General features: G+C 36.9%; 1 protein-coding gene across 4 annotated transcripts in view; it reads right to left on the bottom strand.

Moving 5' to 3' along the window:
* Positions 1-11,570: 11,570 nt before the first annotated feature.
* Positions 11,571-20,350, bottom strand: part of LOC133635968 (catenin beta-1-like) — a 33,101-nt gene continuing 24,321 nt past the window's right edge. For 3 of the 4 annotated variants that reach the window (XM_062029494.1, XM_062029497.1, XM_062029495.1), the window contains exons 13-16: positions 20,158-20,308; positions 18,297-18,418; positions 18,165-18,225; positions 11,571-12,656 (exon numbers count right to left, since the gene is read on the bottom strand). In XM_062029494.1, coding sequence (XP_061885478.1) covers positions 12,466-12,656; positions 18,165-18,225; positions 18,297-18,418; positions 20,158-20,308 — 525 coding nt within the window. In that variant the 3' untranslated portion in view covers positions 11,571-12,465. The remainder of the gene's footprint in view (positions 12,657-18,164; positions 18,226-18,296; positions 18,419-20,157; positions 20,309-20,350) is intronic. The other variant, XM_062029496.1, reaches the window with a different exon arrangement.

Below are 20,350 nucleotides of genomic sequence, written 5' to 3'. Positions count from 1 at the left end.
AAACTGACAGTTGACAGGTAGAAAACAAAGATGCTAAACTGACAGTTGACAGGTAGAAAACAAAGAAGCTAAACTGACAGTTGACAGGTAGAAAACAAAGATGCTAAACTGACAGTTGACAGGTAGAAAACAAATATGCTAAACTGACAGTTGACAGGTAGAAAACAAATATGCTAAACTGACAGTTGACAGGTAGAAAACAAAGATGCTAAACTGACAGTTGACAGGTAGAAAACAAAGATGCTAAACTGACAGTTGACAGGTAGAAAACAAAGATGCTAAACTGACAGTTGAAAAGTAGAAAACAAAGATGCTAAACTGACAGTTGACAGGTAGAAAACAAAGATGCTAAACTGACAGTTGACAGGTAGAAAACAAAGATGCTAAACTGACAGTTGACAGGTAGAAAACAAAGATGCTAAACTGACAGTTGACAGGTAGAAAACAAAGATGCTAAACTGACAGTTGACAGGTAGAAAACAAAGATGCTAAACTGACAGTTGACAGGTAGAAAACAAAGATGCTAAACTGACAGTTGACAGGTAGAAAACAAAGATGCTAAACTGACAGTTGACAGGTAGAAAACAAAGATGCTAAACTGACAGTTGACAGGTAGAAAACAAAGATGCTAAACTGACAGTTGACAGGTAGAAAACAAAGATGCTAAACTGACAGTTGACAGGTAGAAAACAAAGATGCTAAACTGACAGTTGACAGGTAGAAAACAAAGATGCTAAACTGACAGTTGACAGGTAGAAAACAAAGATGCTAAACTGACAGTTGACAGGTAGAAAACAAAGATGCTAAACTGACAGTTGACAGGTAGAAAACAAAGATGCTAAACTGACAGTTGACAGGTAGAAAACAAAGATGCTAAACTGACAGTTGACAGGTAGAAAACAAAGATGCTAAACTGACAGTTGACAGGTAGAAAACAAAGATGCTAAACTGACAGTTGACAGGTAGAAAACAAAGATGCTAAACTGACAGTTGACAGGTAGAAAACAAAGATGCTAAACTGACAGTTGACAGGTAGAAAACAAAGATGCTAAACTGACAGTTGACAGGTAGAAAACAAAGATGCTAAACTGACAGTTGACAGGTAGAAAACAAAGATGCTAAACTGACAGTTGACAGGTAGAAAACAAAGATGCTAAACTGACAGTTGACAGGTAGAAAACAAAGATGCTAAACTGACAGTTGACAGGTAGAAAACAAAGATGCTAAACTGACAGTTGACAGGTAGAAAACAAAGATGCTAAACTGACAGTTGACAGGTAGAAAACAAAGATGCTAAACTGACAGTTGACAGGTAGAAAACAAAGATGCTAAACTGACAGTTGACAGGTAGAAAACAAAGATGCTAAACTGACAGTTGACAGGTAGAAAACAAAGATGCTAAACTGACAGTTGACAGGTAGAAAACAAAGATGCTAAACTGACAGTTGACAGGTAGAAAACAAAGATGCTAAACTGACAGTTGACAGGTAGAAAACAAAGATGCTAAACTGACAGTTGACAGGTAGAAAACAAAGATGCTAAACTGACAGTTGACAGGTAGAAAACAAAGATGCTAAACTGACAGTTGACAGGTAGAAAACAAAGATGCTAAACTGACAGTTGACAGGTAGAAAACAAAGATGCTAAACTGACAGTTGACAGGTAGAAAACAAAGATGCTAAACTGACAGTTGACAGGTAGAAAACAAAGATGCTAAACTGACAGTTGACAGGTAGAAAACAAAGATGCTAAACTGACAGTTGAAAGTAGAAAACAAAGATGCTAAACTGACAGTTGACAGGTAGAAAACAAAGATGCTAAACACTGACAGTTGACAGGTAGAAAACAAAGATGCTAAACTGACAGTTGAAAAGTAGAAAACAAAGATGCTAAACTGACAGTTGACAGGTAGAAAACAAAGATGCTAAACTGACAGTTGACAGGTAGAAAACAAAGATGCTAAACTGACAGTTGACAGGTAGAAAACAAAGATGCTGAACTGACAGTTGACAGGTAGAAAACAAAGAAGCTAAACTGACAGTTGACAGGTAGAAAACAAAGATGCTAAACTGACAGTTGACAGGTAGAAAACAAAGAAGCTAAACTGACAGTTGACAGGTAGAAAACAAAGATGCTAAACTGACAGTTGACAGGTAGAAAACAAAGATGCTAAACTGACAGTTGACAGGTAGAAAACAAAGATGCTAAACTGACAGTTGACAGGTAGAAAACAAAGATGCTAAACTGACAGTTGACAGGTAGAAAACAAAGAAGCTAAACTGACAGTTGACAGGTAGAAAACAAAGATGCTAAACTGACAGTTGACAGGTAGAAAACAAAGATGCTAAACTGACAGTTGACAGGTAGAAAACAAATATGCTAAACTGACAGTTGACAGGTAGAAAACAAATATGCTAAACTGACAGTTGACAGGTAGAAAACAAAGATGCTAAACTGACAGTTGACAGGTAGAAAACAAAGATGCTAAACTGACAGTTGACAGGTAGAAAACAAAGATGCTAAACTGACAGTTGAAAAGTAGAAAACAAAGATGCTAAACTGACAGTTGACAGGTAGAAAACAAAGATGCTAAACTGACAGTTGACAGGTAGAAAACAAAGATGCTAAACTGACAGTTGACAGGTAGAAAACAAAGATGCTAAACTGACAGTTGACAGGTAGAAAACAAATATGCTAAACTGACAGTTGACAGGTAGAAAACAAAGATGCTAAACTGACAGTTGACAGGTAGAACACAAAGATGCTAAACTGACAGTTGACAGGTAGAAAACAAAGATGCTAAACTGACAGTTGACAGGTAGAAAACAAAGATGCTAAACTGACAGTTGACAGGTAGAAAACAAAGATGCTAAACTGACAGTTGACAGGTAGAAAACAAAGATGCTAAACTGACAGTTGACAGGTAGAAAACAAAGATGCTAAACTGACAGTTGACAGGTAGAAAACAAAGATGCTAAACTGACAGTTGACAGGTAGAAAACAAAGATGCTAAACTGACAGTTGACAGGTAGAAAACAAAGATGCTAAACTGACAGTTGACAGGTAGAAAACAAAGATGCTAAACTGACAGTTGACAGGTAGAAAACAAAGATGCTAAACTGACAGTTGAAAGGTAGAAAACAAAGATGCTAAACTGACAGTTGAAAAGTAGAAAACAAAGATGCTAAACTGACAGTTGACAGGTAGAAAACAAAGATGCTAAACTGACAGTTGACAGGTAGAAAACAAAGATGCTAAACTGACAGTTGACAGGTAGAAAACAAAGATGCTAAACTGACAGTTGACAGGTAGAAAACAAAGATGCTAAACTGACAGTTGACAGGTAGAAAACAAAGATGCTAAACTGACAGTTGACAGGTAGAAAACAAAGATGCTAAACTGACAGTTGAAAAGTAGAAAACAAAGATGCTAAACTGACAGTTGAAAAGTAGAAAACAAAGATGCTAAACTGACAGTTGAAAAGTAGAAAACAAAGATGCTAAACTGACAGTTGACAGGTAGAAAACAAAGATGCTAAACTGACAGTTGACAGGTAGAAAACAAAGATGCTAAACTGACAGTTGACAGGTAGAAAACAAAGATGCTAAACTGACAGTTGACAGGTAGAAAACAAAGATGCTAAACTGACAGTTGACAGGTAGAAAACAAAGATGCTAAACTGACAGTTGACAGGTAGAAAACAAAGATGCTAAACTGACAGTTGACAGGTAGAAAACAAAGATGCTAAACTGACAGTTGACAGGTAGAAAACAAAGATGCTAAACTGACAGTTGACAGGTAGAAAACAAAGATGCTAAACTGACAGTTGAAAAGTAGAAAACAAAGATGCTAAACTGACAGTTGACAGGTAGAAAACAAAGATGCTAAACTGACAGTTGAAAAGTAGAAAACAAAGATGCTAAACTGACAGTTGACAGGTAGAAAACAAAGATGCTAAACTGACAGTTGACAGGTAGAAAACAAAGATGCTAAACTGACAGTTGAAAAGTAGAAAACAAAGATGCTAAACTGACAGTTGACAGGTAGAAAACAAAGATGCTAAACTGACAGTTGACAGGTAGAAAACAAAGATGCTAAACTGACAGTTGACAGGTAGAAAACAAAGATGCTAAACTGACAGTTGACAGGTAGAAAACAAAGATGCTAAACTGACAGTTGACAGGTAGAAAACAAAGATGCTAAACTGACAGTTGACAGGTAGAAAACAAAGATGCTAAACTGACAGTTGACAGGTAGAAAACAAAGATGCTAAACTGACAGTTGACAGGTAGAAAACAAAGATGCTAAACTGACAGTTGAAAAGTAGAAAACAAAGATGCTAAACTGACAGTTGACAGGTAGAAAACAAAGATGCTAAACTGACAGTTGACAGGTAGAAAACAAAGATGCTAAACTGACAGTTGAAAAGTAGAAAACAAAGATGCTAAACTGACAGTTAGAAAACAAAGATGCTAAACTGACAGTTGACAGGTAGAAAACAAAGATGCTAAACTGACAGTTGACAGGTAGAAAACAAAGATGCTAAACTGACAGTTGACAGGTAGAAAACAAAGATGCTAAACTGACAGTTGAAAAGTAGAAAACAAAGATGCTAAACTGACAGTTGACAGGTAGAAAACAAAGATGCTAAACTGACAGTTGACAGGTAGAAAACAAAGATGCTAAACTGACAGTTGACAGGTAGAAAACAAAGATGCTAAACTGACAGTTGACAGGTAGAAAACAAAGATGCTAAACTGACAGTTGACAGGTAGAAAACAAAGATGCTAAACTGACAGTTGAAAAGTAGAAAACAAAGATGCTAAACTGACAGTTGACAGGTAGAAAACAAAGATGCTAAACTGACAGTTGAAAAGTAGAAAACAAAGATGCTAAACTGACAGTTGACAGGTAGAAAACAAAGATGCTAAACTGACAGTTGACAGGTAGAAAACAAAGATGCTAAACTGACAGTTGAAAAGTAGAAAACAAAGATGCTAAACTGACAGTTGACAGGTAGAAAACAAAGATGCTAAACTGACAGTTGACAGGTAGAAAACAAAGATGCTAAACTGACAGTTGACAGGTAGAAAACAAAGATGCTAAACTGACAGTTGACAGGTAGAAAACAAAGATGCTAAACTGACAGTTGACAGGTAGAAAACAAAGATGCTAAACTGACAGTTGACAGGTAGAAAACAAAGATGCTAAACTGACAGTTGACAGGTAGAAAACAAAGATGCTAAACTGACAGTTGACAGGTAGAAAACAAAGATGCTAAACTGACAGTTGAAAAGTAGAAAACAAAGATGCTAAACTGACAGTTGACAGGTAGAAAACAAAGATGCTAAACTGACAGTTGACAGGTAGAAAACAAAGATGCTAAACTGACAGTTGAAAAGTAGAAAACAAAGATGCTAAACTGACAGTTAGAAAACAAAGATGCTAAACTGACAGTTGACAGGTAGAAAACAAAGATGCTAAACTGACAGTTGACAGGTAGAAAACAAAGATGCTAAACTGACAGTTGACAGGTAGAAAACAAAGATGCTAAACTGACAGTTGACAGGTAGAAAACAAAGATGCTAAACTGACAGTTGACAGGTAGAAAACAAAGATGCTAAACTGACAGTTGACAGGTAGAAAACAAAGATGCTAAACTGACAGTTGACAGGTAGAAAACAAAGATGCTAAACTGACAGTTGACAGGTAGAAAATAATGATGCTAAACTGACAGTTGACAGGTAGAAAACAAAGATGCTAAACTGACAGTTGACAGGTAGAAAACAAAGATGGTGTTCAGCGTTTTCCTGCTCAAATGAGCGGACTGTTGAAAATAGGAATCGGGGGATTACTTTTCACAGAGATTTAACATTAACGTACTATTGGTTGTATTTTATGAAAATAATATTACCACAGAGTTGAGAAGGAGCAAAGATCTTCAATAGTACTGAAATCGTAGCCGCTAGCAAACAAGAGTATGACCATAATAGAATTGCTTGTCAAAATTAATTACATTTAAAAATGTCATACTTGAATAACATAAAGTTGAAATAAATGATGACGATAAAGATTGTAAAACATAATTTGGTTTTATTCTGAATCCAGTGAAACAGATTGGTGGTTTTAGCTGATATAAAGACTTGCAGGTGTTTATACTGTATGTGTTTATGTTGAAGTATTTGGCAGACTCTTTTATCCAAATTGACATACATAAAAAATACATATAAAACAATCACTGTAAACATAATTTAAGGGAAGAATGTAATACAAAATATCAATACAAAGTGTCAAGACAGAATAAACTCTCTGCTGCTGCAGCAACAGAGATACAGTCTATAAGATATGTAGATATCTAATGTATTCATACATTGTTTATGTAGGATATACGCATGTATATATAACTTAATCATATTGTTTCTTCAACTTACATTTTTTTTCCCCCTTCTCTGGGATTATATTCCCAGTTTTGATCTCGGATGTCTGGTCACTTATAGCATATAAGAATATTCTATTACTGTTAAGCAAACTATGAATTATAAAACACGTGTTCTTTATCATAGCTACACGTATGACAAAAAAGCGCGTGAAAATCAGTGGTATTCAGGGAGGTAAGATGAATTAAATGCGCTGACAGTTCATTGCTCCTGTCTAATGAATTGCACTGAGTGGAGCGGATCACCACTCCAAGATGGCGGCCCCACATCTCATCAGCGCCAGTAGGCAGTAGCGCTCCATGCTGCGTACCCTTATAAGATGTCGATGGTTATCTGTGTGATGACAAATTGAACCGGAAGCAGTAGTTTAGCTTTTCCTTTGCGTTTAGCATGTTTTTAGCATAACGCTAACATCTTTGTTCAGCAGGAGTCCTATTGTCCTTTTAAAAAATTCTCATTAAATAATTGTCCAACTTTTGTTTCAGAAATGAAAATAGAAAAAATGGCCCGAAATGTGCTTTTTGATTTGCATTTAAGAACTCTAAATGGAATGAACGGAAGTTACACGGACCCGTGCTTTAGTTGTTTCTACTACAAGTCTTATTTTGGGAAACATTCTGCTGATTTTTCAGAAATATTTTCAGCTTTTAATGATAGCAGTTGAAAAGCACAGGTCCGTGTAATTTCCGGTCATTCTGTTTCCAGTTCTTAAATGCAAATCAAAAAACAAAATTAGGGCCGTTTTTTTTCCATTTTCATTTCTGAAACAAAAGTTATTTAATGACCACTTTTTTAAAAGGACAATAGGACTCCTGCTGGACAAAGATGTTAGCGTTGTGCTAAAAACCTGCTAAACGCAAAGGAAAAGCTAAACTACTGCTTCCGGTTCAATATGTCATCACACAGATAAACACGCATTTTTTTTCATTTTGGATGAAGATATATTCGATTTTTTTGTTTATCTGGAAAAATAAAAATCCATAAAAGGAAAACGGCACACAATCCAATTTTATGGCAATATTTTAATGAAAATCAACCCTTTTTTTGTCTGTTTTAAAATCTGCCATATTGATTGATTTTTTGATTGACACTTTTATTAGTAGATTGCACAGTACAGTACATATTCCGTACAATTGACCACTAAATGGTAACACCCCAATAAGTTTTTCAACTTGTTTAAGTCGGGGTCCACGTTAATCAATTCATGGTAATTATATATAATATTAAACGAAAAACTGCCCTAATTTAGTTTTTTGATGTATGTTTCAGAACTCGACATCCACATAGATGGTGTCTACTTAAATATAAGTCTTATTTTGGCAACAACAAAAAAAATTTGACTGATTTTTCAGAAATATAAAAAAAAATCAATAGCGTTGTGACCAAATGTCGTTTTAACCCAGTAAACATGACATTTATTAATTGTTTCTACTTTCTACTATAAGTCTAAAAAAGGTTTTTTTTACAAGTATCTTCAGTTTTCATTTTCAATAACTTTATGAATGTACAATTGTCTCACAAACACGTGCATTGTGACTGCTTTTACATTTTTAATTCTCAATAGTTTGTGTATCAAATCAAATCAACTTTATTTATAAAGCACATTTAAAATTTACCACAGGGGTAGTTAAAGTGCTGTACAATGGGCAGGTTAAAAGATGATACGAGAACCGAGCAAACACAACACAACACAAACAGAGCACGATAATAAATAAATAAATAAAAATAAATAGAACATAAAAACAGGTTCACAGCAGAATATACATGATATTGTCCCAACATTTCATGTGTATTCATAAAGCTATTGGCCATTTAAACTGAAAATATTTCTCAAAAATCAGCATGTTTTCTACAAATAAGACTTGTGTTATATTGAACTAGATACCATCTTTATGACGTGTTTCTTGAGATATGGTGTATATTCATACATTTTGATGGAATATTTTTTTAAATGGTTATAATTTGGTCAACACTTACCAGTGCACAGCTGTGGACGTTCAAATGGCACCAAATTAAATACATATTTTGAATAATTATCATTAAATAATTACAAAAGTGGCTTTAGATATACATTTCTTAATGTAAAATTTAATTTTCATGATTAATTTATTTAGTTTAGTTTATTATTATTATTGATGATTATTATTATCATTATTTCTTCGGTCAATGTTCAACAAAATAAACAAAGAGTTTTACATAAACAAACAGTTGTACATTCATCAATTGAAAATGTTGCAGACCAAAAGGGTTTAGGCTGAAGTTGAACACTTATTGCGCCTAACCCCATAAACAATGTCAAATACAAGATGAGCTTCCAAAAATTATGAAATTTCCTTTTCACGACATATTATAAACACACCTTGTACACAACATAAACACTGTTCAATTATATACACAGTAAAGACATGTGAAATATTAGTTCAACCTTTGTACCAATTATATACAAACAATTATACTTCCATTATTATTTTTATCCCACAATTAGTTTGTAATTAACATTGATCATAGTATTAACTACTGTGTTGATTCAAGAGTGATATATTTTTTCAAGACATTGGTCTTAGTTTTTTAAATGTGTGAATTAATTAATTATTTCACAATTAAATCATGAAATTTGTTTTAAAAAAGTAAAGCTTTTTTAAATGCATTAGATTTCACAAATAATCATTAAATAATTAAATTAATTCTTACATATTTAATCAGGGCCTGAGCAGCAGAGCAAGTATTGAAATTGCACTTTATTATTATTACGCCGCTTTTGAGTCCCTTGCATGCACAAAAACTCCCCAAATGTTGCGTGTCAGGTATGACATTTCAAATGTGTCACCTTAAAAATTAGAGGGAAAAAAAGCCCTTTTCCAGTTATAATTGACACATTTAAGTAATTCAAGATTATTTTTTTCCCATTTGACCCTCCATACTTACATACATCAAATAGAATGATATTGTAATGTTATGTTCATTCCCCCCTACTGTATGAATGTTTGCCTAAAGCTGTGGTTAAACATTGGACATATGCCATGATTATATTATACATCATGTCATGTGCTTATTGTATTATGACATGTTCTTCAAGATCATCCATCAGGGCAGCAGTGATGATATCTGCATGTTCTTTATTGATCAAGCAGAAGTAAGGAGCACGTTGTCATGCATCCATACCATCAGTGTGTGAATGGGTGAATGTGGAAATAGTGTCAAAGTGCTTTGAGTACCTTGAAGGTAGAAAAGTGCCATACGAGTATAACCCATTTACTTTCTGCAGGGGCTGCAAATGTGATCTTCCTTCACTTGATGCCTACTGGCTGCCACCAACTGGCTGAAAAAGGTACTACACGAGTTTCTTTAGGATTGCTAGAAATGTGTATAAAATCTAGGGATGCCCGATAATGGTCCGATAATCTAGGGATGTCCGATAATGGCTTTTTAGCGGATATCCGATATTGTCCAACTCTTAATTACCGATACCGATATCAACCGACACCGATATATACAGTCGTGGAATTAACACATTATTATGCCTAATTTGGACAACCAGGTATGGTGAAGATAAGGTCCTTTTTTTAAAAAAAATTATAAAATAAAATAAGATAAATAAATTAAAAACATTTTCTTGAATAAAAAAGAAAGTAAAACAATATAAAAACAGTTACATAGAAACTAGTAATGAATGAAAATGAGTAAAATTAACTGTTAAAGGTTAGTACTATTAGTGGACCAGCAGCACACACAATCATGTGTGCTTACGGACTGTATCCCTTGCAGACTGTATTGATCTATATTGATATAAAATTTTAGGAACCAGAATATGAAACAACCCTTTTGTGTGAATGAGTGTAAATGGGGGAGGGAGGTTTTTTGGGTTGGTGCATTGACTGTAAGTGTATCTTGTGTTTTTTATGTTGATTTAATAAAAAAAATTTAAAAAATGATACTGATAATAAAAACCGATACCGATAATTTTCAATATTAAATTTTTTTAAAGCATTTATCGGCCATCTCTACTTATGATCATCAATTATCACTTTTTTAAATGTCACACTGTGGCTGAGTGATGGATTATTATGTGTGCTTACGGACTGTATCCCTTGCAGACTGTATTGATATATATTGATATATAATGTAGGAACCAGAATATTAATAACAGAAAGAAACAACCCTTTTGTGTGAATGAGTGTAAATGGGGGAGGGAGGTTTTTTGGGTTGGTGCACTAATTGTAAGTGTATCTTGTGTTTTTTATGTTGATTTAATAAAAAAACACCTATACCGATAATTTAAAAAAACGATACCCGATATTACATTTTAAAGCATTTATCGGACATCTCTAATAAAATGTAATGTTTGTTCTTCATTAATAATCCTATCAGGGCTGTAAAATCTTACATTTTAATCTTGAGTAACGAGGAAGTGGAGGAAAGAAAGAAGCAGAGGAAATAAAATGATTTTATTATATCCGATATTGTCCAACTCTTAATTACCGATATCAACCGATACCGATACATACAGTTGTGGAATTAACACATTATTATGCCTAATTTGGACAACCAGGTATGGTGAAGATAAGGTCCTTTTTTAAAAAAATTATAAGATAAATTAAAAACATTTTCTTGAAAGTAAACGAACATAAAAACAGTTACATAGAAAGTAGTAATTTAATGAAAATGAGTAAAATTAACTGTTAAAGGTTAGTACTATGTCGTTGTGGCTTGTACAGCCCTTTGAGACACTAGTGATTTAGGGCTATATAAATAAACATTGATTGATACTATTAGTGGACCAGCAGCACGCACAATCGTGTGCTTACGGACTGTATCCCTTGCAGACTGTATTGATATACAATGTAGGAACCAGAATATTAATAACAGAAAGAAACAACCCTTTTGTGTGAATGGGGGAGTTTTTTTGGGTTGGTGCACTAATTGTATCTTGTGTTTTTTATGTTGATTTAATTTTTAAAAAAAACTAAAAAAACGATACCGATAACTTCTGATATTACATTTTAAAGCACTTATCGGCCGATATTATCGGACATCTCTAATAAAATGTAATGTTTGTTCTTCATTAATAATCATATCAGGGCTGTAAAATCTTACATTTGAATCTTGAGGAAGTGGAGGAAAGAAAGAAGCAGATGAAATAAAATGATTTTATTGTTGAGCCGTGTCACAACCTCATCATCCCCAAACAAGCACAGCAGGACTAGAACGGCTTCCTCAGCTTGGCTACTTGTCATGGCACGTACGTACGAGTGTTGTAGATCACTTCTCTATAGGACACTCCATGACAGTGTAGAAAAAAAGCAAGCTACCAGTGACAGGATATAAAAAACGTCTCTAGATGATCCCTCTTCAGAACATGCGTGCTTGAACCAGCACATAGAATGTAGAATTCTCCTTTTTTCAGATGATAAAAAAAGTACATTTGGAGTCCGAGTACAACTGATTATTAGTGTTCTACACATGGGCCCAAACATCGTATAATATCACTATAACTTAACACTACATGTAATATATCTTTTTAAATGGCCGCTGGTTAGCATTGCAGACGAATGAAGTGTGAAGGCAAGCTGGGTCAGTACCATGATGGCAAGCTGGGTCAGTACCATGACAGAGTATGAGGAGGAAATACAAAAAGAAATTAAAAAAAAAAATGGAATACAAAAAAGGATACAGGCAACGCTAAAAAACATGTTAGCAACTTTGAAAGATCCAAGTCATGTGCACTCATCCTCTCAGGTAACCTGCACCGTCACACTTTTACCACTTGCTAACGCACGTTACCATGGCAACCCCGCCTCTTTGCATTCTCGTGTCAGGCACTTTCCCAGACCCCTCATGCCATTCTACAACTTTACACAGCCAATCACAATGCAGGCTCTATCAGAACACAACTGCAAAAGAGCACAGGACAACGTTTCAACAGTGTTGCCGTGTAGATTTATATATCGGGGGGGTGGGGGGGGGGGGGGGGGTTCTATAAAAAAAAGGGGAGGAGTTAAGTGTTCGGAGGATGTGGCTCTCACCAATCCTACAGGTCGGTGTCAAACCAGGCCAGCTGGTTGCTGTCCATCAGGTCCTGGCTGTGACCGAGGTCTGGCAGAGGATCGGTGTGGTGGCCCAGGTCGGGCAGGGGGTCTCCGTGGTAGTCTGCAGCCTCCATCATGGGGTCCAGCAGGGTGTCTTGGCCGTAGCCTCCTGGGTAGGTGCGGTAGGCTCCGTCTGCACAAAGAAGCAACTCTTGTGAGTCACACTACATGTAAGTAATGTTTATATTTGTAAACTGCAGAATATCATCTAAACATCCACAAAATGCTGCCATTGTAGACGACCATTTTGGATGTTCCACTCCAAATGTCTTCAACAATTTGTGTGATGCCACAGTGGTAAGTGACCTGCACTCTGCCAGTAAGTAGTCCCATCACTGATACTGGAAATATGCAAACATTAGAAGGAGTAGTGCAGTTTATTTACAATCCCTACGTAAGACATGTTAGATTTGTACATAAAGGATCCACAAAGCCCTCTAAATAACCAACAATACTCCATGTTGTCAGCTGAATAAACAAAGTTTTAGCCATATTGTTATTATAATCCCAACACAGACAGACTAACTAGCTGGTGAAAGTTAATAGTGGATATAAATCATGCCTGGAAAGTAAATGTGTGTAGCAATAAACGGAGTAGTGATCAACTTTAACATCCAACTTATACTGGAGATGGCAAGAAAGACACAAAGAGGCTCCAGTGACAACTTTCTTTTTAACCCTTGGCAAGGATTGTGAGAGCAGACATTGTAAGCTTCATTTAGCACAGCTTCTAAAACTTGTAGAGCATTTTCCTTAAATTCAGGTTGTGGATCATTGATCCTAAAGTAGTCTGTTGTATCTCACCAAGTCCATCATGAGTTGTGCTCTTTATCTCACTAAATGACATTGATACCATTTTCATCATAGCCATTTACTTGCAAACTTGAAGTATTTTGGTGTGAATCAGCTTCAATGTAGAGGGAACGTGTTTTTCCATTCTACTGCACATTGAAGTGATTATCATTTGTGATGTACAACACCAAAACACTTACAAACTTTGCAATTCCTGAAGCATTTTAAGATGATGAGCAAGCCAGTTCTGTGATGTAGAGGAGGGAACCACAGACCCTTTAACAACAACACCCATCATCATGCAGACTTGGTGAGCTCAGACAATTACCTTGTTGTGTGGAGCAACAACAACAAGTGGAACAACAACAAGTGGAACAACAACAAGTGGAACAACAACAAGTGGAACAGCAACAACAACAAGTGGAACAGCAACAAGTGGAACAGCAACAACAAGTGGAACAGCAACAACAAGTTGAACAACAACATCAAGTGGAACAGCAACAACAACAAGTGGAACAGGTGGAACAACAAGTGGAACAGCAACAACAACAAGTGGAACAGCAACAACAACAAGTGGAACAGCAACAACAACAAGTGGAACAACAACAAGTGGAACAGCAACAACAAGTGGAACAACAACATCAAGTGGAACAGCAACAACAACAAGTGGAACAGCAACAACAACAAGTGGAACAACAACAAGTGGAACAGCAACAACTAGTGGAACAGCAACAACAAGTGGAACAGCAACAACAACAAGTGGAACAGGTGGAACAACAAGTGGAACAGCAACAACAACAATAAGTGGAACAGCAACAAGTGGAACAACAACATCAAGTGGAACAGCAACAACAACAAGTGGAACAGCAACAACAAGTGGAACAACAACAAGTGGAACAGCAACAACAAGTGGAACAACAAGTGGAACAACGACAACAAGTGGAACAGCAACAAGCGGAACAACAACAACAAGTGGAACAACAACAACAAGCGGAACAACACCAACAACAAGCGGAACAGCAACAACAACAAGTGGAACAGCAACAACAACAACAAGTGGAACAGCAACAACAAGTGGAACAGCAACAACAAGTGGAACAACAACAACAAGTGGAACAGCAACAAGTGGAACAGCAACAACCACAAGTGGAACAACAACAACAAGTGGAACAACACCAACAACAACAAGTGGAACAGCAACAACATCAAGCGGAACAACAACAAGTGGAACAGCAACAACAAGTGGAACAACAAGTGGAACAGCAACAGCAAGTGGAACAACAACAACAAGTGGAACAGCAACAACAAGTGGAACAGCAACAACAAGTGGAACAGCAACAACAACAAGTGGAACAACACCAACAACAAGCGGAACAACAACAACAAGTGGAACAACAACAAGTGGAACAGCAACGACAACAAGTGGAACAACACCAACAACAAGCGGAACAGCAACAACAACAACAAGTGGAACAGCAACAACAACAACAAGTGGAACAACAACAACAACAACAAGTGGAACAGCAACAACAAGCGGAACAACAACAACAAGTGGAACAACAACAAATGGTACAGCAACAACAAATAGAACAACAACAAGTGGAACAACAACAACAAGTGGAACAACGACAACAAGTGGAACAACAACAACAAATGGAACAGCAACAACGACAACAAGTGGAACAACAACCACAAGTGGAACAGCAGCAACAAGTGGAACAGTAACAACAACAAGTGGAACAACAACAACAACAAGTGGAACATCTGGAACAACAACAACAAGTGGAACAACAGGAACAGCAACAAGTGGAACAACACCAACAACAAGTGGAATAGGAACAACAACAAGTGGAACAGCAACAAGTGGAACAGGTGGAACAACAACAAGTGGAACAACACCAACAACAAGCGGAACAGCAACAACAAGTGGAACAACAACCACAAGTGGAACAACACCAACAACAAGTGGAACAACAACAACATTAAGTGGAACAGCAACAACAAGTGGAACAACAACAACAACAAGTGGAACAACAACAAGTGGAACAACAACAAGTGGAACAGCAACAACATCAAGTGGAACAGGTGGAACATCAAGTGGAACAGCAACAACAAGTGGAACAGCAACAACAACAACAAGTGGAACAGCAACAACAAGTGGAACAGGTGGAACATCAAGTGGAACAGCAACAACGACAACAAGTGGAACAGCAACAACAAGTGGAACAACACCAACAACAAGCGGAACAAGAAGTGGAACAGCAACAACAACAACAAGTGGAACAGCAACAACAACAACAAGTGGAACAACAACAACAACAAGTGGAACAGCAACAACAAGCGGAACAACAACAACAAGCGGAACAACAACAAGCGGAACAGTAACAACAAGCGGAACAACAACAACAAGTGGAACAGCAACAACGACAACAAGTGGAACAACAACAACGACAACAAGTGGAACAACAAGTGGAACAGCAGCAACAAGTGGAACAGCAACAACAAGTGGAACAGCAACAACAACAAGTGGAACAGTAACAACAACAACAAGTGGAACATCTGGAACAACAACAACAAGTGGAACAACAGGAACAGCAAAAAGTGGAACAACACCAACAACAACAAGTGGAACAGCAACCACAAGTGGAACAACAACAAGTGGAACAGCAACAAGTGGAACAGGTGGAACAACAAGTGGAACAGCAACAACAAGCGGAACAACAACAACAAGCGGAACAACACCAACAACAAGCGGAACAGCAACCACAAGTGGAACAACACCAACAACAAGTGGAACAGGTGGAACATCAAGTGGAACAGCAACAACAAGTGGAACAACACCAACAACTGGAACAGCAACAACAGGTGGAACATCAAGTGGAACAGCAACAACGACAACAAGTGGAACAGCAACAACAAGTGGAACAGGTGGAACATCAAGTGGAACAGCAACAACGACAACAAGTGGAACAACAACAACAAGTGGAACAACACCAACAACAAGCGGAACAAGAAGTGGAACAGCAACAACAACGACAACAAGTGGAACAGCAACAACAAGTGGAACAACACCAACAACAAGCGGAACAAGAAGTGGAACAGCAACAACAAGTGGAACAGCAACAACAACAAGTGGAACAACAACAACAACAACAAGTGGAACAGCAACAACAAGTGAAACAGCAACAACGACAACAAGTGGAACAACCACAAGTGGAACAACAACAACAAGTGGAACAGCAACAACAACAAGTGGAACAGCAAGAACAACAAGTGGAACAACAACAACAAGCGGAACAACAACAACAAGTGGAACAACAACAACAACAACAAGTGGAACAGCAACAAGTGAAACAGCAACAACAACAAGGGGAACAACGACAACAAGTGGAACAGCAACAACAAGTGGAACAGCAACAACAAGTGGAACAACAACCACAAGTGGAACAACAACAACAAGTGTAACAGCAACAATTGGAACAGCAAGAACAACAAGGGTAACAGCAACAACAACAAGCGGAACAACAAAAAAGTGGAACAACAACAAATGGAACAGCAACAATAAGTGGAACAACAACAACAGGTGGAACAGCAACAACGACAACAAGTGTAACAGCAACAACAAGTGAAACAGCAACAACAACAAGTGTAACAGCAGCAACAAGTGTAACAGCAACAACAAGTGTAACAGCAACAACAACAAGTGGAACAGCAACAACAACAAGTGGAACAACAACAACAACAAGTGGAACTACTACTACTACTACTCCCCGATTTTGCTGAATTGTTTTATTTGTAATTCCAGGTTACAACTACATGACAAGTAGCTGAGCCGTTCTAGTCCTGCTGTGCTTGTTTGGAGGTTGTGACACAGATCAACAATAAAATCTTTTCATTTCATCTGCTTCTTTCTTTCCTCATTACTCAAGATTAAAAGATAAGATTTTACAGCCCTGATTAGTAATTAATGAAGAACAAACATTACATTTTATACACGTAGCCATCAAGTGAAGGAAGATCACATTTGTGTGGCCTGCAGAAAGTATGGACAACATGCTTCTGCTGTATCAATAAAGAACATGCACATTATTGTGATGGATGATCTTGAAGAACATGTCATAATACAATAACCATGATGTACAATATAATCATGACATATGTCCAATGTTTAACCACAGCTTTAGGCAAACATTCATACAGTAGGGGGGAATGAACATCAAATATTACAATATAAATTATATTTATTTGATAGATGGAGGGTCAAATGGGAAAAAAATATTCTTGAATTACTTAAATGTGTCAATTATAACTGGAAAAGGGCTTTACCCACCCCCCTCATTTTCAAGGTGGCACATTTGGGGAGTTTTTGTGCATGTAAGGGCCTCAAAAGCAGCGTAATAATAAAGTGCAATTTCAGTACTTGCTCAGGCCCTAACTAAATATGTAAGAATGAATTTAATCAATCAATTATTTAATGATTAGAGTGTGAAATCTAATGCATTTAAAAAGGCTTTACTTTTTTTAAACTAATTTCATGAATTGTGAAATAAATACAATTTCACATTTATATCTAAAACCACTTTTGTAATTATTTAATGATAATTTTATTTGTCATTACAGTGAACAGGTTATAATATATATTGGAGCACATCCCCTAAGGTGCATACACAATAATTTGGTAATATGTATATATATTTAGTATTGCTTATTTAGTATTATATATATCTGATTGTATTTCCAATCCGCAAGGTATCTGAGTCATTTTTGAAAGTTCAAGGAATTGACGGAAGGCCACCACCAGGAGTGGACACTGCGGCTTAATTTGCCTCAAGAAGAAGAAACTACTAACCATCCTGCCTGTAAGCCAGAGGGTCTCCCCCAGCCCCCATATCCAGTCCAAGATCTCCAGTCTGTAAACAAACATTTCATTGGTGACCTAGCATGCGTTTACAACAAGCTTCAGATTTTATTTGGTGTGTACCTCATTCCAGGCTAGCGGCTCAGTTCTGAATAGAGAGCTGGTGAGCTCCACAGACAGACGCTTCTTGTAGTCCTGGGGCTTGTCTTCAGACATGCGGAACAATACCGCTGCGGCGTAGGTGGCTACAGGAGAGGGGTTACGAAACAATTCTACTTTAAAGACTGTTCTCAGGGGGGTTGTCTCTAGCCATTTTAAATATATATTACCACAGTGAAATATTAAGACTTCAAGTGCAACATGTACTGTAAAAAGTAGATTTACATACAAAAACAATACCGATACACTTATTGTATGAAAACACTTTTTATCCATACTGTCAGTATTAAGCTGCATGCCATTACTTACATTAAGGAATGTATGGTGGAAACAAACATTACATACACTACCGTTCAAAAGTTTGGGGTCACGCAAACAATTTTGTGGAATAGCCTTCATTTCTAAGAACAAGAATAGACTGTCGAGTTTCAGATGAAAGTTCTCTTTTTTTGGCCATTTTGAGCGTTTAATTGACCCCACAAAAGTGATGCTCCAGAAACTCGAATCTGCTCAAAGGAAGGTCAGTTTTGTAGCTTCTGTAATGAGCTAAACTGTTTTCAGATGTGTGAACATGATTGCACAAGGGTTTTCTAATCATCAATTAGCCTTCTGAGCCAATGAGCAAACACATTGTACCATTAGAACACTGGAGTGATAGTTGCTGGAAATGGGCCTCTATACAACTATGTAGATATTGCACCAAAAAGCAGACATTTGCAGCTAGAATAGTCATTTACCACATTAGCAATGTATAGAGTGTATTTCTTTAAAGTTAAGACTAGTTTAAAGTTATCTTCATTGAAAAGTACAGTGCTTTTCCTTCAAAAATAAGGACATTTCAATGTGACCCCAAACTTTTGAACGGTAGTGTATGTTTGAAAAATTACCATCAAGCTTGGCCTGCTATTTACCACAAGGAATAGAATTGTAAATATGAACCTACCTTATTTAAAAGTAGTGAGCAATACTACAAATGTGGATATTAATACAATGCCAAGTAGTTACAGGGCAGTATTGGTGATACCATTAGTTTGTAAACAAACTACACAATAAGGAAAGGCATGTAATCAAGCTAGCATCATATACTATTAATATTTGGATCAATTCCACCCATGCCTAATATTTAAAAGGTAATATGATTAACCATTTAGGTGCTTATATTTACGAACAACTAGAGAGCAGAGTAGAACATTCTGTCTTGTGAAGAGAGATTTAATCGATTAGATCTAAAATAATAACATACATGTTATATAATGACGTACTTAAATAACACCTAAAATGCATATCTGCTCTAAATACTACAAAATATTATCCATGCTTGATCAGGTCAGCGATGCCGATGAAGACGACACGGCAGTGATCATGTACGTTGTGCTGCTGTCAAACACCAGCTTATTTATCACTTACTATGCTTGGTTCTTTTATTCAATTGAAAATTGTTTGGGTTTACATCTGCTCTCCAGTAACTCTGGTTGTGCTCCCTGACTAACCCTGGAGAGTGAGTGGAGCTTACAAGAAAGTAAAGTCCAATAAGTGAAGTGAATGATCTTTATATAGTGCTTTTTCTTGAAACACATTACCTACATCTTTAAGCTACATTTAAACCAGCGTGGGTGGCACTGGGAGAAAGGTGGGTAAAGTGTCTTGCCCAAGGACACAATGGCTGTGACTAGGAAGGCGGTAGCGGAAATCAAACCTGGAATCCGAAAGTTGATGGCACAGCCACTCTACCAACCCATATCAATATCAATTTTAATGTAATTAGGTGATGCATCTACTATTGTTCTTATGGATGAATCATTCTGAGTGTGTTTGATATACTTACCGACACCCTCGTTGCGAGAGTGAAGCAGCTCCGTGAGCGGTGCGGTGGCTCCCTCGGCTTCGATGGCCTCTGCGGCCTCTTTGTCCTGAGCCAACTCACACAGCACACCAGCCGCCACACGCTGGATGTTCTCCACTGGGGAGTACAGCAACTGGACCAAGCAGAATTCACTTGAAGTTAATTACATGTGCAA

Source organism: Entelurus aequoreus, linkage group LG20 (genome assembly GCF_033978785.1).
Source record: "Entelurus aequoreus isolate RoL-2023_Sb linkage group LG20, RoL_Eaeq_v1.1, whole genome shotgun sequence".
NCBI lineage: Eukaryota > Metazoa > Chordata > Actinopteri > Syngnathiformes > Syngnathidae > Entelurus > Entelurus aequoreus.
This window is presented reverse-complemented; position numbering and strand designations above follow the sequence as displayed.